General features: G+C 42.7%; 1 protein-coding gene across 1 annotated transcript; it reads left to right on the forward strand.

The window, feature by feature from the left end:
* Nucleotides 1-20,818: 20,818 nt before the first annotated feature.
* Nucleotides 20,819-24,121, forward strand: LOC137309921 (probable G-protein coupled receptor 139). Its single transcript, XM_067977921.1, has 2 exons — nt 20,819-20,888; nt 23,217-24,121. The coding sequence occupies exons 1-2, from the start codon at nt 20,819-20,821 to the stop codon at nt 24,119-24,121; spliced, it is 975 nt and encodes a 324-aa protein (XP_067834022.1).
* The last annotated feature ends 1,055 nt before the right edge of the window (nt 24,122-25,176 follow it).

Genomic DNA, 25,176 nt, shown 5'->3' on the forward strand with positions numbered 1-25,176 from the left:
CAGTATCTAATTGGAGGGGGAAGGAGTTTCAGTATGTAATTGGAGGGGGAAGGAGTTTCAGTATGCAATTGGAGGGGGAAGGAGTTTCAGTATGTAATTGGAGGGGGAAGGAGTTTCAGTATCTAATTGGAGGGGGAAGGAGTTTCAGTATCCAATTGGAGGGAGAAGGAGTTTCAGTATGTAATTGGAGGGGGAAGGAGTTTCAGTATGTAATTGGAGGGGGAAGGAGTTTCAGTCTGTAATTATAGGGAAGGTGAAGGAGTTTCAGTATCTCATTGGAGGGGGAAGGAGTTTCAGTATCTAATTGGAGGGGGAAGGAGTTTCAGTATCTAATTGGAGGGGGAAGGAGTTTCAGTATCTAATTGGAGGGGGAAGGAGTTTCAGTATGTAATTGGAGGGGGAAGGAGTTTCAGTATGTAATTGGAGGGGGAAGGAGTTTCAGTATCTAATTGGAGGGGGAAGGAGTTTCAGTCTGTAATTGTAGGGAAGGTGAAGGAGTTTCAGTCTGTAATTATAGGGAAGGTGAAGGAGTTTCAGTATGTAATTGGAGGGGGAAGGAGTTTCAGTATGTAATTTGAGGGGGAAGGAGTTTCAGTATGTAATTGGAGGGGGAAGGAGTTTCAGTATGTAATTGGAGGGAGAAGGAGTTTCAGTATCTAATTGGAGGGGGAAGGAGTTTCAGTATGTAATTGGAGGGGGAAGGAGTTTCAGTATGTAATTGGAGGGGGAAGGAGTTTCAGTATCTAATTGGAGGGAGAAGGAGTTTCAGTATCTAATTGGAGGGGGAAGGAGTTTCAGTATCTAATTGGAGGGGGAAGGAGTTTCAGTATGTAATTGGAGGGGGAAGGAGTTTCAGTATGTAATTGGAGGGGGAAGGAGTTTCAGTATCTAATTTGAGGGGGAAGGAGTTTCAGTATCTAATTGGAGGGGGAAGGAGTTTCAGTATCTAATTGGAGGGGGAAGGAGTTTCAGTATCTAATTGGAGGGAGAAGGAGTTTCAGTATCTCATTCGAGGGGGAAGGAGTTTCAGTATCTAATTGGAGGGGGAAGGAGTTTCAGTATCTAATTGGAGGGAGAAGGAGTTTCAGTATGTAATTGGAGGGGGAAGGAGTTTCAGTATCTAATTGGAGGGCGAAGGAGTTTCAGTATCTAATTGGAGGGAGAAGGAGTTTCAGTATCTAATTGGAGGGAGAAGGAGTTTCAGTATGTAATTGGAGGGGGAAGGAGTTTCAGTATGTAATTGGAGGGGGAAGGAGTTTCAGTATCTAATTGGAGGGGGAAGGAGTTTCAGTATCTAATTGGAGGGAGAAGGAGTTTCAGTATGTAATTGGAGGGGGAAGGAGTTTCAGTATGTAATTGGAGGGGGAAGGAGTTTCAGTATCTAATTGGAGGGGGAAGGAGTTTCAGTATCTAATTGGAGGGAGAAGGAGTTTCAGTATGTAATTGGAGGGGGAAGGAGTTTCAGTATGTAATTGGAGGGGGAAGGAGTTTCAGTATCTAATTGGAGGGGGAAGGAATTTCAGTATGTAATTGGAGGGGGAAGGAGTTTCAGTATCTAATTGGAGGGAGAAGGAGTTTCAGTATCTAATTGGAGGGGGAAGGAGTGTCAGTATCTAATTGGAGGGGGAAGGAGTTTCAGTATCTAATTGGAGGGGGAAGGAGTTTCAGTATCTAATTGGAGGGGGAAGGAGTTTCAGTATGTAATTGTAGGGGGAAGGAGTTTCAGTATGTAATTGGAGGGGTAAGGAGTTTCAGTATGTAATTGGAGGGGGAAGGAGTTTCAGTATCTAATTGGAGGGGGAAGGAGTTTCAGTATCTAATTGGAGGGGGAAGGAGTTTCAGTATGTAATTGGAGGGGGAAGGAGTTTCAGTATGTAATTGGAGGGGGAAGGAGTTTCAGTATGTAATTGGAGGGGGAAGGAGTTTCAGTATGTAATTGGAGGGGGAAGGAGTTTCAGTATCTAATTGGAGGGGGAAGGAGTTTCAGTATGTAATTGGAGGGGGAAGGAGTTTCAGTATGTAATTGGAGGGGGAAGGAGTTTCAGTATGTAATTGGAGGGGGAAGGAGTTTCAGTATGTAATTGGAGGGGGAAGGAGTTTCAGTATGTAATTGGAGGGGGAAGGAGTTTCAGTATCTAATTGGAGGGGGAAGGAGTTTCAGTATCTAATTGGAGGGGGAAGGAGTTTCAGTATCTAATTGGAGGGGGAAGGAGTTTCAGTATCTGATTGGAGGGGGAAGGAGTTTCAGTATCTAATTGGAGGGGGAAGGAGTTTCAGTATGTAATTGGAGGGGGAAGGAGTTTCAGTATCTAATTGGAGGGCGAAGGAGTTTCAGTATCTAATTGGAGGGAGAAGGAGTTTCAGTATCTAATTGGAGGGAGAAGGAGTTTCAGTATGTAATTGGAGGGGGAAGGAGTTTCAGTATGTAATTGGAGGGGGAAGGAGTTTCAGTATCTAATTGGAGGGGGAAGGAGTTTCAGTATCTAATTGGAGGGAGAAGGAGTTTCAGTATGTAATTGGAGGGGGAAGGAGTTTCAGTATGTAATTGGAGGGGGAAGGAGTTTCAGTATCTAATTGGAGGGGGAAGGAGTTTCAGTATCTAATTGGAGGGAGAAGGAGTTTCAGTATCTAATTGGAGGGGGAAGGAGTTTCAGTATGTAATTGGAGGGGGAAGGAGTTTCAGTATGTAATTGGAGGGGGAAGGAGTTTCAGTATGTAATTGGAGGGGGAAGGAGTTTCAGTATGTAATTGGAGGGGGAAGGAGTTTCAGTATGTAATTGGAGGGGGAAGGAGTTTCAGTATCTAATTGGAGGGGGAAGGAGTTTCAGTATGTAATTGGAGGGGGAAGGAGTTTCAGTATCTAATTGGAGGGGGAAGGAGTTTCAGTATCTGATTGGAGGGGGAAGGAGTTTCAGTATGTAATTGGAGGGGGAAGGAGTTTCAGTATGTAATTGGAGGGGGAAGGAGTTTCAGTATCTAATTGGAGGGCGAAGGAGTTTCAGTATCTAATTGGAGGGAGAAGGAGTTTCAGTATCTAATTGGAGGGAGAAGGAGTTTCAGTATGTAATTGGAGGGGGAAGGAGTTTCACTATGTAATTGGAGGGGGAAGGAGTTTCAGTATCTAATTGGAGGGGGAAGGAGTTTCAGTATCTAATTGGAGGGAGAAGGAGTTTCAGTATGTAATTGGAGGGGGAAGGAGTTTCAGTATGTAATTGGAGGGGGAAGGAGTTTCAGTATCTAATTGGAGGGGGAAGGAGTTTCAGTATCTAATTGGAGGGAGAAGGAGTTTCAGTATCTAATTGGAGGGGGAAGGAGTTTCAGTATGTAATTGGAGGGGGAAGGAGTTTCAGTATCTAATTGGAGGGGGAAGGAATTTCAGTATGTAATTGGAGGGGGAAGGAGTTTCAGTATCTAATTGGAGGGAGAAGGAGTTTCAGTATCTAATTGGAGGGGGAAGGAGTGTCAGTATCTAATTGGAGGGGGAAGGAGTTTCAGTATCTAATTGGAGGGGGAAGGAGTTTCAGTATCTAATTGGAGGGGGAAGGAGTTTCAGTATGTAATTGTAGGGGGAAGGAGTTTCAGTATGTAATTGGAGGGGGAAGGAGTTTCAGTATGTAATTGGAGGGGGAAGGAGTTTCAGTATCTAATTGGAGGGGGGAGGAGTTTCAGTATCTAATTGGAGGGGGAAGGAGTTTCAGTATGTAATTGGAGGGGGAAGGAGTTTCAGTATGTAATTGGAGGGGGAAGGAGTTTCAGTATGTAATTGGAGGGGGAAGGAGTTTCAGTATGTAATTGGAGGGGGAAGGAGTTTCAGTATCTAATTGGAGGGGGAAGGAGTTTCAGTATGTAATTGGAGGGGGAAGGAGTTTCAGTATGTAATTGGAGGGGGAAGGAGTTTCAGTATGTAATTGGAGGGGGAAGGAGTTTCAGTATGTAATTGGAGGGGGAAGGAGTTTCAGTATGTAATTGGAGGGGGAAGGAGTTTCAGTATCTAATTGGAGGGGGAAGGAGTTTCAGTATCTAATTGGAGGGGGAAGGAGTTTCAGTATCTAATTGGAGGGGGAAGGAGTTTCAGTATCTGATTGGAGGGGGAAGGAGTTTCAGTATCTAATTGGAGGGGGAAGGAGTTTCAGTATCTAATTGGAGGGGGAAGGAGTTTCAGTATGTAATTGGAGGGGGAAGGAGTTTCAGTATGTAATTGGAGGGGGAAGGAGTTTCAGTATCTAATTGGAGGGGGAAGGAGTTTCAGTATCTAATTGGAGGGGGAAGGAGTTTCAGTATGTAATTGGAGGGGGAAGGAGTTTCAGTATCTAATTGGAGGGGGAAGGAGTTTCAGTATGTAATTGGAGGGGGAAGGAGTTTCAGTATGTAATTGGAGGGGGAAGGAGTTTCAGTATCTAATTGGAGGGGGAAGGAGTTTCAGTATCTAATTGGAGGGAGAAGGAGTTTCAGTATCTAATTGGAGGGTGAAGGAGTTTCAGTATCTAATTGGAGGGAGAAGGAGTTTCAGTATGTAATTGGAGGGGGAAGGAGTTTCAGTATGTAATTGGAGGGGGAAGGAGTTTCAGTATGTAATTGGAGGGGGAAGGAGTTTCAGTATGTAATTGGAGGGGGAAGGAGTTTCAGTATGTAATTGGAGGGGGAAGGAGTTTCAGTATGTAATTGGAGGGGGAAGGAGTTTCAGTATGTAATTGGAGGGGGAAGGAGTTTCAGTATGTAATTGGAGGGGGAAGGAGTTTCAGTATCTAATTGGAGAGGGAAGGAGTTTCAGTATGTAATTGGAGGGGTAAGGAGTTTCAGTATGTAATTGGAGGGGGAAGGAGTTTCAGTATCTAATTGGAGAGGGAAGGAGTTTCAGTATGTAATTGGAGGCGGAAGGAGTTTCAGTGTCTAATTGGAGGGGGAAGGAGTTTCAGTATCTAATTGGAGGGAGAAGGAGTTTCAGTATGTAATTGGAGGGGGAAGGAGTTTCAGTATCTAATTGGAGGGGGAAGGAGTTTCAGTATCTAATTGGAGGGGGAAGGAGTTTCAGTATGTAATTGGAGGGGGAAGGAGTTTCAGTATCTAATTGGAGGGGGAAGGAGTTTCAGTATGGAATTGTAGGGAAGGTGAAGGAGTTTCAGTATGTAATTGTAGGGAAGGTGAAGGAGTGTCAGTATGTCATTGTCGGGAAGGTGAAGGAGTTTCAGTATGTAATTGTAGGGGGAAGGAGTTTCAGTATGTAATTGGAGGGGGAAGGAGTTTCAGTATCTAATTGGAGGGGGAAGGAGTTTCAGTATCTAATTGGAGGGGGAAGGAGTTTCAGTATCTAATTGGAGGGAGAAGGAGTTTCAGTATCTAATTGGAGGGGGAAGGAGGGTCAGTATGTAATTGGAGGGGGAAGGAGTTTCAGTATCTAATTGGAGGGAGAAGGAGTTTCAGTATGTAATTGGAGGGGGAAGGAGTTTCAGTCTGTAATTGGAGGGGGAAGGAGTTTCAGTATCTAATTGGAGGGGGAAGGAGTTTCAGTATCTAATTGGAGGGGGAAGGAGTGTCAGTATCTAATTGGAGGGGGAAGGAGTTTCAGTATGTAATTGGAGGGGGAAGGAGTTTCAGTATCTAATTGGAGGGGGAAGGAGTTTCAGTATGTAATTGGAGGGGGAAGGAGTTTCAGTATGTAATTGGAGGGGGAAGGAGTTTCAGTATGTAATTGGAGGGGGAAGGAGTTTCAGTATCTAATTGGAGGGGGAAGGAGTTTCAGTATGTAATTGGAGGGGGAAGGAGTTTCAGTATGTAATTGGAGGGGGAAGGAGTTTCAGTATGTAATTGGAGGGGGAAGGAGTTTCAGTATGTAATTGGAGGGGGAAGGAGTTTCAGTATGTAATTGGAGGGGGAAGGAGTTTCAGTATCTAATTGGAGGGGGAAGGAGTTTCAGTATGTAATTGGAGGGAGAAGGAGTTTCAGTATCTAATTGGAGGGGGAAGGAGTTTCAGTATGTAATTGGAGGGGGAAGGAGTTTCAGTTTGTAATTGGAGGGGGAAGGAGTTTCAGTATGTAATTGGAGGGGGAAGGAGTTTCAGTATCTAATTGGAGGGGGAAGGAGTTTCAGTATCTAATTGGAGGGGGAAGGAGTTTCAGTATGTAATTGGAGGGGGAAGGAGTTTCAGTATCTAATTGGAGGGGGAAGGAGTTTCAGTATGTAATTGGAGGGGGAAGGAGTTTCAGTATCTAATTGGAGGGGGAAGGAGTTTCAGTATGTAATTGGAGGGGGAAGGAGTTTCAGTATCTCATTGGAGGGGGAAGGAGTTTCAGTATCTAATTGGAGGGGGAAGGAGTTTCAGTATCTAATTGGAGGGGGAAGGAGTTTCAGTATCTAATTGGAGGGGGAAGGAGTTTCAGTATCTAATTGGAGGGGGAAGGAGTGTCAGTATGTAATTGTAGTGAAGGTGAAGGAGTGTCAGTATGTAATTGTAGGGAAGGTGAAGGAGTTTCAGTGTGTAATTGTCGGGGGAAGGAGTTTCAGTATCTAATTGGAGGGGGAAGGAGTTTCAGTATCTAATTGGAGGGGGAAGGAGTTTCAGTATCTAATTGGAGGGGGAAGGAGTTTCAGTATCTAATTGGAGGGGGAAGGAGTGTCAGTATGTAATTGTAGGGAAGGTGAAGGAGTGTCAGTATGTAATTGTAGGGAAGGTGAAGGAGTTTCAGTATGTAATTGGAGGGGGAAGGAGTTTCAGTATGTAATTGGAGGGGGAAGGAGTTTCAGTATCTAATTGGAGGGGGAAGGAGTTTCAGTATGTAATTGGAGGGGGAAGGAGTTTCAGTATGTAATTGGAGGGGGAAGGAGTTTCAGTATCTAATTGGAGGGGGAAGGAGTTTCAGTATGTAATTGGAGGGGGAAGGAGTTTCAGTATTTAATTGGAGGGAGAAGGAGTTTCAGTATGTAATTGGAGGGGGAAGGAGTTTCAGTATGTAATTGGAGGGGGAAGGAGTTTCAGTATCTAATTGGAGGGAGAAGGAGTTTCAGTATGTAATTGGAGGGGGAAGGAGTTTCAGTATCTAATAGGAGGGGGAAGGAGTTTCAGTATCTAATTGGAGGGGGAAGGAGTTTCAGTATGTAATTGGAGGGGGAAGGAGTTTCAGTATCTAATTGGAGGGGGAAGGAGTTTCAGTATGTAATTGGAGGGGGAAGGAGTTTCAGTATGTAATTGTAGGGGGACGGAGTTTCAGTATCTAATTGGAGGGGGAAGGAGTTTCAGTATGTAATTGGAGGGGGAAGGAGTTTCAGTATCTAATTGGAGGGGGGGAAGGAGTTTCAGTATGTAATTGGAGGGGGAAGGAGTTTCAGTATGTAATTGGAGGGGGAAGGAGTTTCAGTATCTAATTGGAGGGAGAAGGAGTTTCAGTATCTAATTGGAGGGGGAAGGAGTTTCAGTATGTAATTGGAGGGGGAAGGAGTTTCAGTATGTAATTGGAGGGGGAAGGAGTTTCAGTATCTAATTGGAGGGGGAAGGAGTTTCAGTATGTAATTGGAGGGGGAAGGAGTTTCAGTATCTAATTGGAGGGGGAAGGAGTGTCAGTATCTAATTGGAGGGGGAAGGAGTTTCAGTATCTAATTGGAGGGAGAAGGAGTTTCAGTATCTAATTGGAGGGGGAAGGAGTTTCAGTATGTAATTGGAGGCAGAAGGAGTTTCAGCATCTAATTGGAGGGGGAAGGAGTTTCAGTATCTAATTGGAGGGAGAAGGAGTTTCAGTATCTAATTGGAGGGGGAAGGAGTTTCAGTATCTAATTGGAGGGGGAAGGAGTTTCAGTATCTAATTGGAGGGGGAAGGAGTTTCAGTATGTAATTGGAGGGGGAAGGAGTTTCAGTATCTAATTGGAGGGAGAAGGAGTTTCAGTATGTAATTGGAGAGGGAAGGAGTTTCAGTATGTAATTGGAGGGGGAAGGAGTTTCAGTATCTAATTGGAGGGGGAAGGAGTTTCAGTATCTAATTGGAGGGGGAAGGAATTTCAGTATCTAATTGGAGGGGGAAGGAGTTTCAGTATCTAATTGGAGGGAGAAGGAGTTTCAGTATGTAATTGGAGGGGGAAGGAGTTTCAGTATGTAATTGGAGGGGGAAGGAGTTTCAGTATGTAATTGGAGGGGGAAGGAGTTTCAGTATCTAATTGGAGGGAGAAGGAGTTTCAGTATGTAATTGGAGGGGGAAGGAGTTTCAGTATGTAATTGGAGAGGGAAGGAGTTTCAGTATGTAATTGGAGGGGGAAGGAGTTTCAGTATCGAATTGGAGGGGGAAGGAGTTTCAGTATCTAATTGGAGGGGGAAGGAGTTTCAGTATGTAATTGGAGGGGGAAGGAGTTTCAGTATGCAATTGGAGGGGGAAGGAGTTTCAGTATGTAATTGGAGGGGGAAGGAGTTTCAGTATCTAATTGGAGGGGGAAGGAGTTTCAGTATGTAATTGGAGGGGGAAGGAGTTTCAGTATCTAATTGGAGGGGGAAGGAGTTTCACTATGTAATTGGAGGGGGAAGGAGTTTCAGTATGTAATTGGAGGGGGAAGGAGTTTCAGTATCTAATTGGAGGGGGAAGGAGTTTCAGTATGTAATTGGAGGGGGAAGGAGTTTCAGTATCTAATTGGAGGGGGAAGGAGTGTCAGTATGTAATTGGAGGGGGAAGGAGTTTCAGTATCTAATTGGAGGGGGAAGGAGTTTCAGTATGTAATTGGAGGGGGAAGGAGTTTCAGTATGTAATTGGAGGGGGAAGGAGTTTCAGTATGTAATTGGAGGGGGAAGGAGTGTCAGTATGTAATTGGAGGGGTAAGGAGTTTCAGTATCTAATTGGAGGGGGAAGGAGTTTCAGTATGTAATTGGAGGGGGAAGGAGTTTCAGTATCTAATTGGAGGGGGAAGGAGTTTCAGTATGTAATTGGAGGGGGAAGGAGTTTCAGTATGTAATTGGAGGGGGAAGGAGTTTCAGTATGTAATTGGAGGGGGAAGGAGTTTCAGTATGTAATTGGAGGGGGAAGGAGTTTCAGTATGTAATTGGAGGGGGAAGGAGTTTCAGTATCTAATTGGAGGGGGAAGGAGTTTCAGTATGTAATTGGAGGGGGAAGGAGTTTCAGTATGTAATTGGAGGGGGAAGGAGTTTCAGTATGTAATTGGAGGGGGAAGGAGTTTCAGTATGTAATTGGAGGGGGAAGGAGTTTCAGTATGTAATTGGAGGGGGAAGGAGTTTCAGTATGTAATTGGAGGGGGAAGGAGTTTCAGTATGTAATTGGAGGGGGAAGGAGTTTCAGTATCTAATTGGAGGGGGAAGGAGTTTCAGTATGTAATTGTAGGGGGAAGGAGTTTCAGTATCTAATTGGAGGGGGAAGGAGTTTCAGTATGTAATTGGAGGGGGAAGGAGTTTCAGTATGTAATTGGAGGGGGAAGGAGTTTCAGTATCTAATTGGAGGGGGAAGGAGTGTCAGTATCTAATTGGAGGGGGAAGGAGTGTCAGTATGTAATTGGAGGGGGAAGGAGTTTCAGTATCTAATTGGAGGGGGAAGGAGTTTCAGTATGTAATTGGAGGGGGAAGGAGTTTCAGTATCTAATTGGAGGTGGAAGGAGTTTCAGTATGTAATTGGAGGGGGAAGGAGTTTCAGTATCTAATTGGAGGGGGAAGGAGTTTCAGTATGTAATTGGAGGGGGAAGGAGTTTCAGTATGTAATTGGAGGGGGAAGGAGTTTCAGTATCTAATTGGAGGGGGAAGGAGTGTCAGTATCTAATTGGAGGGGGAAGGAGTGTCAGTATGTAATTGGAGGGGGAAGGAGTTTCAGTATCTAATTGGAGGGGGAAGGAGTTTCAGTATGTAATTGGAGGGGGAAGGAGTTTCAGTATCTAATTGGAGGGGGAAGGAGTTTCAGTATGTACTTGGAGGGGGAAGGAGTTTCAGTATCGAATTGGAGGGGGAAGGAGTTTCAGTATCTAATTGGAGGGGGAAGGAGTTTCAGTATGTAATTGGAGGGGGAAGGAGTTTCAGTATCTAATTGGAGGGGGAAGGAGTTTCAGTATGTAATTGGAGGGGGAAGGAGTTTCAGTATCTAATTGGAGGGGGAAGGAGTTTCAGTATGTTATTGGAGGGGGAAGGAGTTTCAGTATCTAATTGGAGAGGGAAGGAGTTTCAGTATGTAATTGGAGGGGGAAGGAGTTTCAGTATCTAATTGGAGGGGGAAGGAGTTTCAGTATGTAATTGGAGGGGGAAGGAGTTTCAGTATCTAATGGGAGGGGGAAGGAGTTTCAGTATCTAATTGGAGGGGGAAGGAGTTTCAGTATCTAATTGGAGGGGGAAGGAGTTTCAGTATGTAATTGGAGGGGGAAGGAGTTTCAGTATCTAATTGGAGGGGGAAGGAGTTTCAGTATCTAATTGGAGGGGGAAGGAGTTTCAGTATGTAATTGGAGAGGGAAGGAGTTTCAGTATGTAATTGGAGGGGGAAGGAGTTTCAGTATCTAATTGGAGGGGGAAGGAGTTTCAGTATGTAATTGGAGGGGGAAGGAGTTTCAGTATCTAATTGGAGGGGGAAGGAGTTTCAGTATGTAATTGGAGGGGGAAGGAGTTTCAGTATCTAATTGGAGGGGGAAGGAGTTTCAGTATCTAATTGGAGGGGGAAGGAGTTTCAGTATGTAATTGGAGGGGGAAGGAGTTTCAGTATGTAATTGGAGGGGGAAGGAGTTTCAGTATGTAATTGGAGGGGGAAGGAGTTTCAGTATGTAATTGGAGGGGGAAGGAGTTTCAGTATCTAATTGGAGGGGGAAGGAGTTTCAGTATCTAATTGGAGGGGGAAGGAGTTTCAGTATCTAATTGGAGGGGGAAGGAGTTTCAGTATCTAATTGGAGGGGGAAGGAGTTTCAGTATGCAATTGGAGGGGGAAGGAGTTTCAGTATCTAATTGGAGGGGGAAGGAGTTTCAGTCTGTAATTGGAGGGAGAAGGAGTTTCAGTATGTAATTGGAGGGGGAAGGAGTTTCAGTCTGTAATTGGAGGGGGAAGGAGTTTCAGTATGTAATTGGAGGGGGAAGGAGTTTCAGTCTGTAATTGGAGGGGGGGAAGGAGTTTCAGTCTGTAATTGTAGAGGGAAGGAGTTTCAGTATGTAATTGGAGGGGGAAGGAGTTTCAGTATGTAATTGGAGGGGGAAGGAGTTTCAGTATCTAATTGGAGGGGGAAGGAGTTTCAGTCTGTAATTGGAGGGGGAAGGAGTTTCAGTCTGTAATTGGAGGGGGAAGGAGTTTCAGTATGTAATTGGAGGGGGAAGGAGTTTCAGTATCTAATTGGAGGGGGAAGGAGTTTCAGTATGTAATTGTAGGGAAGGTGAAGGAGTTTCAGTATGTAATTGGAGGGGGAAGGAGTGTCAGTATGTAATTGTAGGGAAGGTGAAGGAGTTTCAGTATGTAATTGTAGGGGGAAGGAGTTTCAGTATGTAATTGTAGGGAAGGTGAAGGAGTTTCAGTATGTAATTGGAGGGGGAAGGAGTGTCAGTATGTAATTGTAGGGAAGGTGAAGGAGTTTCAGTATGTAATTGGAGGGGGAAGGAGTGTCAGTATGTAATTGTAGGGAAGGTGAAGGAGTTTCAGTATGTAATTGTAGGGGGAAGGAGTTTCAGTATGTAATTGTAGGGAAGGTGAAGGAGTTTCAGTATGTAATTGTAGGGGGAAGGAGTTTCAGTATGTAATTGGAGGGGGAAGGAGTTTCAGTATGTAATTGGTGGGGGAAGGAGTTTCAGTATGTAATTGGAGGGGGAAGGAGTTTCAGTATCTAATTGGAGGGGGAAGGAGTGTCAGTTTGTAATTGGAGGGGGAAGGAGTTTCAGTGTGTAATTGTAGGGAACGTGAAGGAGTTTCAGTCTGTAATTGTAGGGAAGGTGAAGGAGTTTCATTCTGTAATTGTAGGGAAGGTGAAGGAGTTTCAGTCTGTAATTGTAGGGAAGGTGAAGGAGTTTCAGTGTGTAATTGTAGGGAAGGTGAAGGAGTTTCAGTATGTAATTGGAGGGGGAAGGAGTTTCAGTCTGTAATTGTAGGGAAGGTGAAGGAGTTTCAGTATGTAATTGTAGGGAAGGTGAAGGAGTTTCAGTCTGTAATTGTAGGGAAGGTGAAGGAGTTTCAGTCTGTAATTGTAGGGAAGGTGAAGGAGTTTCAGTCTGTAATTGTAGGGAAGGTGAAGGAGTTTCAGTCTGTAATTGTAGGGAAGGTGAAGGAGTGTCAGTCTGTAATTGTAGGGAAGGTGAAGGAGTTTCAGTCTGTAATTGTAGGGAAGGTGAAGGAGTTTCAGTCTGTAATTGTAGGGAAGGTGAAGGAGTTTCAGTCTGTAATTGTAGGGAATGTGAAGGAGTTTCAGTATGTAATTGGACGGAGGGTGTAACATCTTGCTTTTATGCCCGATTTAGAATAAAACCAAGAAATTCTGAATTCCCAAAATGCAAAACCATTTGGAAATCAAATGTCTTTCTTAGCCTAACGGTGCAAAGAAGGTTCACTGGATTGATTCCTGGGATGAGAGCGTTGTCCTTTGAGGAGAGATTGAGTATAATGGGCCGATACTCTCTGGAGTTTAGAAGAATGAGAGGTGATCTCATTGAAACATATAAGGTTGTCAGAGTGCTTGACAGGTTCGATGCTGAGAGATTGTTTCCCCGGACTGGAGGGTCTAGAACTAATGGGCATAGTCCCAGGATAAGGAGTCGGCCATTTGGGACTCAGATGAGGAGGAATTTCTTCTCTCAGATGGTTCTGAATCTTTGGAATTCTCTACCCCCGAGCGCTGTGAATGCTCAGTCATTGGATATATTCAAGGCTGAGATCGATAGATTTTTGGACTCTATGGGAATAGAGGGATATGGGGATCAGGCAGGAAGAGGAGTTGAGGTCGGAGATCAGCCATGATCTTATTGAATTGCAGAGTAGGCTCGAGGGGCCTTATGGCCTACTCCTGCTCCTATTTTCTATTTTCTTATGTTCTTAACCCCATAGCAAAAGTTAATATACCCATGGTTTGCTCAAGCTTGCCGGTAAGATTCCAAGTATTTTGATGGCTACTGTTGCAGTGTAGCGTGGTTTTCTCTTGCAAACAGTTCATCTAGTTGCAAGAGAAAGAAGGCATACGGGATACTTCCCTTTATTAGCAGAGGCATAGAATATGAGAAGGGAGGTTATGCTATAAATGTATAAAACACCAGTTAGGCCACAGCTTGAGTGCTGTGCACAGTTCTGGTCACCACATTACAGGAAAGATATGATTGCACTAGAGAGGGTACAGAAGAGATTTATGAGGATGTTGCCAGGACTGGAGAATTTTAGCTATGAGGAAAGATTGGATAGGCTGGGGTTGTTTTCTTTGGAACAGAGGAGGCTGAGGGGAGATTTAATTGAGGTGTATAAAATTATGAGGGGCCTAGATAGAGTGGATAGGGAGGACCTATTTCCCTTAGCAGAGAGGTCAATACGCAGGGGACATAGATTTAAAGTGATTGGTAAAAGGATTAGAGGGGAGCTGAGGAGAATATTTTTCACCCAGAGGGTGGTGGGTTCTGGAACTCACTGCCTGAGAGGGTGGGAGAGGCAGAAACCCTCAACTCATTTAAAAAGTACCTGGATGTGCACTTGAAGTCAGTAACCTGCAGGGCTACGGATCAAGTGCTGGAAAGTGGGATTAGGCTGGGTGGCTCTTTTCCGGCCGGCACGGATACGGTGGGCCGAATGGCCTCCTCCTGTGGTCTAACTTTCTATGATTCTATGATCTGACAGAATGAAATATTTCAAAGTGTTGAAGTGGCATTGATATCCCATAAACAGCAGTGAGATTAGTGACCATAAGAAGTGTTTTCAGTGGTGTTGGTAGAGAGACGAATGTTGACCGGGCCGCTGGAGGAATTCCTCCCTCTTTTTCTAACTCAACCTTGGACCCTCTCCGTTTTCCTCCTTTTGCTTCTTGCGGCTCTGGTGTTAAGTTTGTTCCCTCTTTAGTTACTGACACACCGACCAGTGGAGATAATTTGTGCCCCGACTTATCTCACGAAAGCCCGGCATAATTGTGAACACTGATCGAGTGAGATGGCTCCCAATCTCTTCCCATCCATGGTAACATCTTCCTGAGACTCTTCTGTACTCTCCTAACCCTGACCTTGGCCTACTCCCTAGAGTAGGAGGCGAAAGTGGATTCAACATAAAAATGACATTAAGCTTTTTTAAAATTCATTCATGGGATGTGGGCGTCTCTGGCAAGGCCGGCATTTATTGCCCATCCCTAATTGCCCTTGAGAAGGTGGTGGTGAGCCGCCTTCTTGGACCGCTGCAGTCTGTGTGGTGACGGTACTCCCACAGTGCTAATTTTGAAATACAGATTACTCTCACCATCCTGGTCTGTTGAGGGAAGGAATGGTAGAGATAGCGGAGGCTCTGGCCACAATCTTAGAACCCACTTTAGAGATGGGAGTGGTACCAGTGTTACACCCCTGTTCAAAAAGGGGGAGAGGGATAAACCCGGAAACCATAGGCCAGTCAGCCAGTGGTGGGGAAACTTTTAGAGGCAATAATCCGGGGCAGCATTAATTGTCATTTGGAAAAACACGGGTTAATCAGTGAAAGACAGTACGGATTTGTTGAACGCAAATCATGTTTAACTAACTTGATTGAGTTCTTTGGTGAAGTAACCGAGAGGGTTGATGAGGGGAGTGCGGTTGATGTTGTGTATATGGGTTTTCAAAAGGCATTTGATAAAGTGCCACATAATAGGCTTGTTATTAAAATTAAAACCCATGGGATTAAAGGGGAGTGGCAGGATGGATACAAAATGACTAAGGGACAGAAAGCAGTGAGTAGTGGTGAACGGTTATTTTTCAGACAGGAGGGAAGGACACAGTGGTGTTCCCCAGGGGTCAGTATTAAGACCACTGCTCGTTTAGCTATATATTAACGACCTGGACTTGGATTTGGAGGGTATAATTTCAAAGTTTACAGATGATACAAAACTCGGGAATGTAGTAAACAATGTGGAGGATAGTAACAGACTTCAGGAGGACAGAGACTGGTGAAATGGGCGGACACATGGCAGATGAAATTTAAAACAGTGAAGTATGAAGTGATGCATTTGGAAGGAAAAATGAGGTGAGGCAATATAAACTAAATGGTACGATTTTAAAGTGGGTTCAGGAACAGAGAGGTTTACATACAGAAATCCTTGAAGGTGGCAGGCCAAGTTGATAAAGGCTGTTCAAAAAGACAGACGGGCTCCATGGCTTTATAAATAGAGGCACAGAGTACAAAAGCAAGGAAGTTATGCTAAACCTTTATAAAACACTGGTTAGGCGTCAGCTGGAGGATTGTGTCCAATTCTGGGCACCGTACTTTAGGAAGGATGTCAAGGCCTTAGGGAGGGTGCAGAGGAGATTTACTAGAATTGTACCAGGAATGAGGGAGTTCAGTTACGTGGAGAGACTGGAGAAGCTGGGACTGTTCTCCTTAGAACAGGGAAGGTTAAGTGGAGATTTAATTGAGGTGTTCAAAATCACGAGGGGTTTTGAAAGAGTAAATAAGGAGAAACTGTTTCCAGTGGCAGAAGGGTTGGTAACCAGAGGACACAGATTTAAGGTAATTGGCAAAAGATCCAGAGGTGAGCTGAGTTGTTCTGATCTGGAATGCGCTGTTTGAAAGGGTGTTGGAAGCAGATGCAATATTAACTTTCAAAAGGGAATTAGATAAATACTTGAAGGGGAGAAATTTGCAGGGCGATGGGGAAAGAGCAGGGGAGTGGAGCTAATTGAATGGATCTTTCAAAGAGCCAGCACAGGCAGGATGGGCCGAATTGCCTCCTTCTGTGCTTTACGATGTTATGATTCTAGGATAAGTTTTAGAAAATGATAAACGGGATAAATGAACAATACGTAACGAGCTCAATGTTCACATTAATCAGTAGAGATAACCTATAGTGAAGCAAATTACACAGACGGAAGGAATTAAATAGCGAGATACATAAAAAAATGTAGCTGAGGCAGAGCCCGTGAGGCGGCTGTATGGCCGCAGACAGTCAGTCCGGTGGAATAAATTCCGTATCATCTCCAGAGGAAGATTTGACAGATCAAAATTGGCCAGTATCGGAATCATAAACGCATAAATATGTCCCACCAGCAGCACCGAGATTTGTTGGTTGAGGGAGAAATGTTGGCAAAGAAACATGGAAAATTCGGGATCTTCAAATAATATCAGGGGATTTTAAGATACGGCGGGACCGTTATAATCAGAGGAGTGGCGAAAGTTTCGGAATGAAGATTGGACCCACTCAGAGGCCCCTCATATTTCTTTGATGAAGTAACGGAGAGGGTTGATGAGGGAGTGCGGTTGATGTTGTGTATATGAACTTTCAAAAGTCATTTGATAAAGTACCACATAATAGACTTGTTCGCAAAATTAAAACCCATGGGATTAAAGGGGAAGTGGCAGGTAGATACAAATTAGGCCCAGGGACAGAAAGCAGAGAGTGGTGGTGAACGGTTGTTTTTCAGACTGGAGGGAAGTATACAGTGGTGTCCTCCAGAGGTTGGTATTGGGACCACTGCTCTTTTTGATATATTAATGACCTGGACTTGAGTATAGAGGGTATAATTTCAAAGTTTAGTGATGACACAAAACTCAGGAATGTAGTAAACAATGTGGAGGACAGTAACAGACTTCAGGAAGACAAAGACAGACTGGTGAAATGGGCAGAACACGTGGCAGATGAAATTTATCGCAGAGAGGAACAGAGACACCTGGGGATGTATGTACACAAATCTCTCAAGGTGGCAGGACACGTTGAGAAGGTTGTTGAAAAACGTTTGCGGGATCCTGGGCTTTATTAATAGAGACCTAGAGAACAAAAGCAAGGAAGTTATTCTAAATCTTTATAAAACACTGGTTCGGCCTCAATCGGATAATTGTCTCCAATTCTGGGCACTCCACCGTAGGAAGGATGTCAGGGCCTTAGAGAGGGTGCAGATGAGATTTACTCGATTGATTCCGGGGATGAGGGACCTCAGTTATGTGGAGAGACTGGAGAAGCTGGGATAGTTCTCCTTAGAGCAGAGAAAGTTAAGGGGAGATTTAATAGAAATGTTCAAAGTCATGAAGGGTTTTGATAAAGTAAATAATGAGAAACTGTTTCCAGTGGCAGACGGGTCGGTAACCAGAGGACACAGATTTAAGGTGATCGGCAAAAGAAGCAGAGGGGAGATGAGGAAACATTTTTTTACGCAACGAGTTATAATGATCTGGAATGTACTGCCTGAAAGGGCGGAGGAAGCACGTTCAATAATAACTTTCAAAAGGTAATTGGATGAATACTTGAAGGGAAAAAATTACAGGGCAACTGGGAAAGAGCGGTTTATTCTTTCGTTCCTTTCCGGCGGTTTAATACAACTGAGTGTGTTGCTCGGTCAATTCAGAGAACAGTTAAGATTAAGACTAATTGGATACTTCTTACAAAGAGCCGGCAAGGACACGATGGGCCGAACGATCTCCATCTGTGCTGCAACATAATACAATACTGTGATTCTATGAATTGTGATGGAGCAGTCTGGGACGTTGGCTGAAAGATATGATTCTGTGAGTATGACTATATCAGGCTGTTGCTTGACTAGTCTGTGGGACAGCTCTCCCAACTTTGGCACAAGTCCCCAGACGTTGGTGAGCAGGACTTTGCAGGGTTGACTGGCTGGGTCTGCCTTTGTCGTATCCTGATTCAATGTTGGGTCTCAAACCAATGGTCCGTCTGATTTATTTTTTTGTTCTTTTGTCGCGGTTTGATACAACTGAGTGGATTGCTCGGCCAATTCAGGGGACAATTAAAGGTCAATCCCGTTGGTTTGGGTTTGAAGTCATATATAGTCCAGATCAGGTGATGGCAGCAGGTTTCCTTCCCTAAAGGACACACCGTTTCCCTTTAAAAAGAAGTAACATCCAGTTATGTCCATTCCATTGCGTCAAAAACGAGAGTAAAATCGACTGCATTGTTCATTAAATGACTGTAACTAACATTAATGGTGATGTTACAGAATCTGTTTATTCAATGACTGTAACTAACATTAATGGTGATGTTACAGAATCTGTTTATTCAATGACTGTAACTAACATTAATGGTGATGTTACAGAATCTGTGTATTCAATGACTGTAACTAACATTAATGGTGATGTTACAGAATCTGTGTATTCAATGACTGTAACTAACATTAATGGTGATGTTACAGAATCTGTTCATTCAGTGACTGTAACTAACATTAATGGTGATGTTACAGAATCTGTTCATTCAGTGACTGTAACTAACATTAATGGTGATGTTACAGAATCTGTTCATTCAGTGACTGTAACTAACATTAATGGTGATGTTACAGAATGTGTTTGTTCAATGACTGTAACTAACATTAATGGTGATGTTACAGAATCTGTTCATTCAGTGACTGTAACTAACATTAATGGTGATGTTACAGAATGTGTTTGTTCAATGACTGTAACTAACATTAATGGTGATGTTACAGAATCTGTTCATTCAGTGACTGTAACTAACATTAATGGTGATGTTACAGAATCTGTTCATTCAGTGACTGTAACTAACATTAATGGTGATGTTACAGAATGTGTTTGTTCAATGACTGTAACTAACATTAATGGTGATGTTACAGAATCTGTTTATTCAATGACTGTAACTAACATTAATGGTGATGTTACAGAATCTGTTTATTCAATGACTGTAACTAACATTAATGGTGATGTTACAGAATCTGTTTATTCAATGACTGTAACTAACATTAATGGTGATGTTACAGAATCTGTGTATTCAATGACTGTAACTAACATTAATGGTGATGTTACAGAATCTGTGTATTCAATGACTGTAACTAACATTAATGGTGATGTTACAGAATCTGTTCATTCAGTGACTGTAACTAACATTAATGGTGATGTTACAGAATCTGTTCATTCAGTGACTGTAACTAACATTAATGGTGATGTTACAGAATCTGTTCATTCAGTGACTGTAACTAACATTAATGGTGATGTTACAGAATGTGTTTGTTCAATGACTGTAACTAACATTAATGGTGATGTTACAGAATCTGTTCATTCAGTGACTGTAACTAACATTAATGGTGATGTTACAGAATGTGTTTGTTCAATGACTGTAACTAACATTAATGGTGATGTTACAGAATCTGTTCATTCAGTGACTGTAACTAACATTAATGGTGATGTTACAGAATCTGTTCATTCAGTGACTGTAACTAACATTAATGGTGATGTTACAGAATGTGTTTGTTCAATGACTGTAACTAACATTAATGGTGATGTTACAGAATCTGTTTATTCAATGACTGTAACTAACATTAATGGTGATGTTACAGAATCTGTTTATTCAATGACTGTAACTAACATTAATGGTGATGTTACAGAATCTGTTTATTCAATGACTGTAACTAACATTAATGGTGATGTTACAGAATCTGTGTATTCAATGACTGTAACTAACATTAATGGTGATGTTACAGAATCTGTGTATTCAATGACTGTAACTAACATTAATGGTGATGTTACAGAATCTGTTCATTCAGTGACTGTAACTAACATTAATGGTGATGTTACAGAATCTGTTCATTCAGTGACTGTAACTAACATTAATGGTGATGTTACAGAATCTGTTCATTCAGTGACTGTAACTAACATTAATGGTGATGTTACAGAATGTGTTTGTTCAATGACTGTAACTAACATTAATGGTGATGTTACAGAATCTGTTTGTTCAATGACTGTAACTAACATTAATGGTGATGTTACAGAATCTGTTCATTCAGTGACTGTAACTAACATTAATGATGAAGTTACAGAATGTGTTTGTTCAATGACTGTAACTAACATTAATGGTGATGTTACAGAATCTGTTCATTCAGTGACTGTAATTAACATTAATGGTGATGTTACAGAATCTGTTCATTCAGTGACTGTAACTAACATTAATGGTGATGTTACAGAATCTGTTCATTCAGTGACTGTAATTAACATTAATGGTGATGTTACAGAATCTGTTCATTCAGTGACTGTAACTAACATTAATGGTGATGTTACAGAATCTGTTCATTCAGTGACTGTAACTAACATTAATGGTGATGTTACAGAATCTGTTTATTCAGTGACTGTAACTAACATTAATGGTGATGTTACAGAATCTGTTTATTCAGTGACTGTAACTAACATTAATGGTGATGTTACAGAATCTGTTCATTCAGTGACTGTAACTAACATTAATGGTGATGTTACAGAATCTGTTTATTCAGTGACTGTAACTAACATTAATGGTGATGTTACAGAATCTGTTCATTCAATGACTGTAACTAACATTAATGGTGATGTTACAGAATCTGTTTATTCAGAGACTGTAACTAACATTAATGGTGATGTTACAGAATCTGTTTATTCAATGACTGTAACTAACATTAATGGTGATGTTACAGAATCTGTTTATTCAATGACTGTAACTAACATTAATGGTGATGTTACAGAATCTGTTTATTCAATGACTGTAACTAACATTAATGGTGATGTTACAGAATCTGTTTATTCAATGACTGTAACTAACATTAATGGTGATGTTACAGAATCTGTTTATTCAGTGACTGTAACTAACATTAATGGTGATGTTACAGAATGTGTTTGTTCAATGACTGTAACTAACATTAATGGTGATGTAACCTAATTGTCTCTCTGGGGGTTAACATCAGGTATAAGAAGGGATCCTTTCAATATCGAACAGAGCGGGTGTGGGACAGGGAACTGACATCGCTGCTTCTCACAGAAAATGCACTCCCCGCCCAGAGGTCCGGTCTATGCCATTTACTACACTGTCCTTGCAGCTGTCGCTGTTCCGGGTAAAGTATTACAGCAAGTTATTCATTGTGAGAAGCATTAGTTGCCTGGATTGTCTCAGTAACTGGTTGTTGACCGCACTTTGTACAATGCGTTTCCCCCGGAGCCGCCTGTCCAGCGGGATCACTCCAATCCGTGTTCCACCCTGAAAGGACTTTGTTTGTTCAGTGCGACGGTTGATTGAAATTATATTCACATGTTGATATTTTTTGATCATAATTGGACTGTGTCTGTGTAATGGCGGAGAGTGAAATATCCCTCCCCCAACACCGACCTCCAAATCACACTTTGAAATGTGTCTCCATTCTCTCCAATCAGCCGCTTCCCCGGTGTGAGGAGCGGGCGAACTTCCCACCAGCTCCCGCCTTGCTCCGGTCTAACTGTTTCTGGACGATTGTGAAAAGGTGGAGAAATTGTCTCTGCAAAAATACCTCTGTGTGTTTAAACTGTATTGAATTACATGCAGTTCTAATCATTGCCTTGTAATCGGGTTTAATGACATTTCACCTCTCTCAGTTCCCGGGATCTCAGCTCTGCTCCCACCTCCTCCCATCTCCTGGTGTGTCTCGGACTAACCCGTTCCAGCTGGCTGTAACTGGACAACGTTACAAAGTGAATACTTTAAATACAATGTGTAATTGTACATTATATCAGTGTAAGACACAAGCTCGTTATATACCAGGATCACACAGTGAGACCGTGTTCTTACATTCCTATCACCTTATTGATATTATATTTCAGTGATATTATCATATTATTGATCAATGTGTCTGATTTTTCTTCCCTCCTCTCCTGCGGTTTGACTCAGGCTGGGGCTCGGTTCTACGGCCGCCCTCAGCCTTCAGGTACCTTGGCCCGTTCTTTATATTAAAGCTATTTTTCAGTGTTATCCTGAAGTCGCTGTTGCAGACACACAGTCACGTGTTTAATCTGGACATCGGCCGTGAGACAAACAGCGAACACCAACAGGTGTAATATTGTAAAATGCAGAAACCCTGCTGATCTGTTCAAAGCCAATCCCACCATTGATCTGAAGACCCCCAGATAATGGGAGTGGAAGATGAGGATGGTGAAGGTGGTGAGAAAACAATTGATAGGCTGTAGGAATTAATTTAAATTAAATTAAATTAAATTACTTTCCCGTTAATTTTTTGCAATTCAGATTGGACGTAATAGAATTACAAGTAATTCCTGACTGGTTTATGAATTCTGAAAGCTTTGGATGAATGGAATGATATGTGAGTCACCGACTCTGCTGATTAAATAATGAATATGTTAAGTATCTGTTGATAATTAATCATTCCAACATATATTAATAAATTGCTATATGTCACTCGGAATACTGTGTACAGTTCTGGTCACCCTATTATAGAAAAGATATTATTAAACTAGAAAGAGTGCAGAAAAGATTAACTTGGATGCTACCGGGACTTGATGGTTTGACTTATAGGGAGAGGTTGGATAGACTGGGACTTTTTTCCCTGGAGAGTAGGAGGTTTAGGGGTGATCTTATAGAAGTCTATAAAATAATGAGGGGCATAGATAAGGTCGATAGTCAAAATCTTTTCCCAAAGGTAGGGGAGTCCATAACGAGGGGGCATAGATTTAAGGTGAGAGGGGAGAGATACAAAAGGGTCCAGAGGGGCAATTTTTTCACTCAAAGGGTGGTGAGTGTCTGGAACGAGCTGCCAGAGGCAGTAGTAGAGGCGGGTACAATTTTGTCTTTTAAAAAGCATTTGGACAGTTACATGGGTAAGATGGGTATAGAGGGATATGGGCCAAGTGCAGGCAATTGGGACTAGCTTAGTGGTATAAACTGGGCGACATGGACATGTTGGGCCGAAGGGCCTGTTTCCATGTTGTAAATTTCTATGATTCTATGATTCTATAAAGAGTTGTTGACAATTAGAAACAATTAAGTGACTGGTTTATTGATGAACCATTTCCCAGGCTTCTGTCCTGTCTTATAACCCAGTCCATTGGTCCGATCCCGTCCCGTCCCTCCACATTCGCTGCTCCTGAATTCCCTCCTACAATCCTGCTCTTTTACTCCCCTTGCAGGTCCGGGTTATTTTAGCCACCGTTGGACAATCGACTATTTTCATCGATTTGAAACTCGCACAATTATTTCGATGGGTTTTGTTTCCTTCTGGATGCCCTGATACAAATTGAAATATTAACTTTCATTCAGACTATGTCTCCCGCCCGCCTCACTTTCACTTTGGATTTCACTCAAGTATCAAAGCTGCAAACATCGCATAATTCCGGTCAATATAAAACTTTTGCAGCGAATTTATTCTCTAACTTCTCATCTTTCTCTTTCCTTACAGTTAATTTAGTGGCGATTGTGATCCTGTCCCGAGGAAGGTGCGGTCTCTCCAGATGTATCACTCGGTACCTGGTGTCCATGGCGGTGACGGATCTCCTGGTCATTCTCACGGCTGTGATATTAAACCGGATTCCTGGTATTTATTTTCCGGGTAGTTTCCTGTCCATCACTCCCGTCTGTAGTCTCAGCATTACATTAATTTATGCATCAAGAGACAGTTCTGTCTGGTTAACGGTCTCTTTCACCTTTGATCGATTTGTGGCCATTTGTTGCCAGAAGCTGAAAACTAAATATTGCACCGAGCAAACGGCGGCTGTTGTTATAGGGACGGTCTGTGCACTGGGATTTTTGAAAAGCGTTCCCTGGTATTTTTTACACGAGCATATGTACATAATTAACAATGTCCCGTGGTATTGCAGACTGAAGGGAATCCGTTATACGTCTCCTCTCTGGCGAGCATTTGACTGGTTTGACCGTATTTTGACCCCGTGTCTCCCTTTCGTTCTGATTCTTCTGCTCAATGCTCTGACCGTCAGACACATTCTAGCGGCCAATAGAGCCCGCAGGAGACTCCGGGCCCACAGCAATGGAGAGAATCAGAGTGACCCGGAGATGGAGAGCCGGAGAAAGTCCATCGTTTTACTCTTCGCCATCTCGGGCAGTTTCATCCTGTTGTGGATGACTTATGTTGTACAGTTCTTATATGAGCGATTTACAAATAATTATCAAATCCAAGGTTTCAGTGACCCGAAATTTATTCTGCAGGAAAGTGCAAATATGCTTCAGCTCCTGAGTTCTTGCACCAACACGTTTATTTATGCAGTGACTCAGAGTAAATTCAGGGAGGAGTTAACGAATGCGGTCAAATATCCACTGAATCTTATAGGGAAATTAGTTAAATCATGAAAGAATAAACTCCAGCACCAATTATGCCGAATGAGAATTGTCCATGGAGTGTGTCGAAGTTTGGGAAACTTTATTTATATAAAGTGAATTCAGCAAACTGGTCATTTCTGGGCTGGCACCAGATAAAATAGACATAAATTCTGCCGGATTGTTTAAAAACCCGGCTGACAAGGGAACCTCCCACACGTACCTGGACTGGCCGAAATCTGACTACAATCCCACGCGACATAGTTGATTTCCAGTATCCGCAAGACAACTAGGGAGGGGCAATAATTGCGGTTTTGGCAGCGACACTCACATCCCAAGAACAAATAAAATATTAGAAAAATCTATGTATCAAATAATCACCGTCGGTGATCGAGTGTAAAGATGAGATTCACAAGGTGAGTTTTAAATAAGATGCGGAATGTTGGGGAACAAACATGTTGAATGGGGCAGGTGACCTCCCGTACCAGGGACTCAAACATCCCAATTTACTGACAGGTGACCTTATTGTACCAGTGAGACAAACATCCCAATTTACTGACAGGTGATCTTACTGTACCAGTGAGACAAACATCCCAATTTACTGACAGGTGATCTTACTGTACCAGTGAGACAAACATCCCAATTTACTGACAGGTGACCTTACTGTACCAGTGAGACAAACATCCAAATTTACTGACAGGTGATCTTACTGTACCAGTGAGACAAACATCCCAATTTACTGACAGGTGACCTTACTGTACCAGTGAGACAAACATCCCAATTTACTGACAGGTGACCTTACTGTACCAGTGAGACAAACATCCCAATTTACTGACAGGTGATCTTACTGTACCAGTGAGACAAACATCCCAATTTACTGACAGGTGACCTTACTGTACCAGGGACTCAAACATCCCAATTTACTGACAGGTGAACTTACTGTATCAGTGAGACAAACATCCCAATTTACTGACAGGTGACCTTACTGTACCAGGGACTCAAACATCCCAATTTACTGACAGGTGACCTTACTGTACCAGTGAGACAAACATCCCAATTTACTGACAGGTGACATTACTGTACCAGTG

This window comes from Heptranchias perlo, unplaced genomic scaffold (assembly GCF_035084215.1).
Source record: "Heptranchias perlo isolate sHepPer1 unplaced genomic scaffold, sHepPer1.hap1 HAP1_SCAFFOLD_191, whole genome shotgun sequence".
Taxonomy (NCBI): Eukaryota; Metazoa; Chordata; class Chondrichthyes; order Hexanchiformes; family Hexanchidae; genus Heptranchias; species Heptranchias perlo.

Coding starts and splice junctions, on each gene's coding strand:
- LOC137309921 (XM_067977921.1), top strand. CDS start 20,819: ATGCACTCCCCGCCCAGAGGTCCGGTCTATGCCATTTACTACACTGTC. Junction 20,889..23,216: donor TGCAGCTGTCGCTGTTCCGG/GTAAAGTATTAC, acceptor CTTTCCTTACAG/TTAATTTAGTGGCGATTGTG.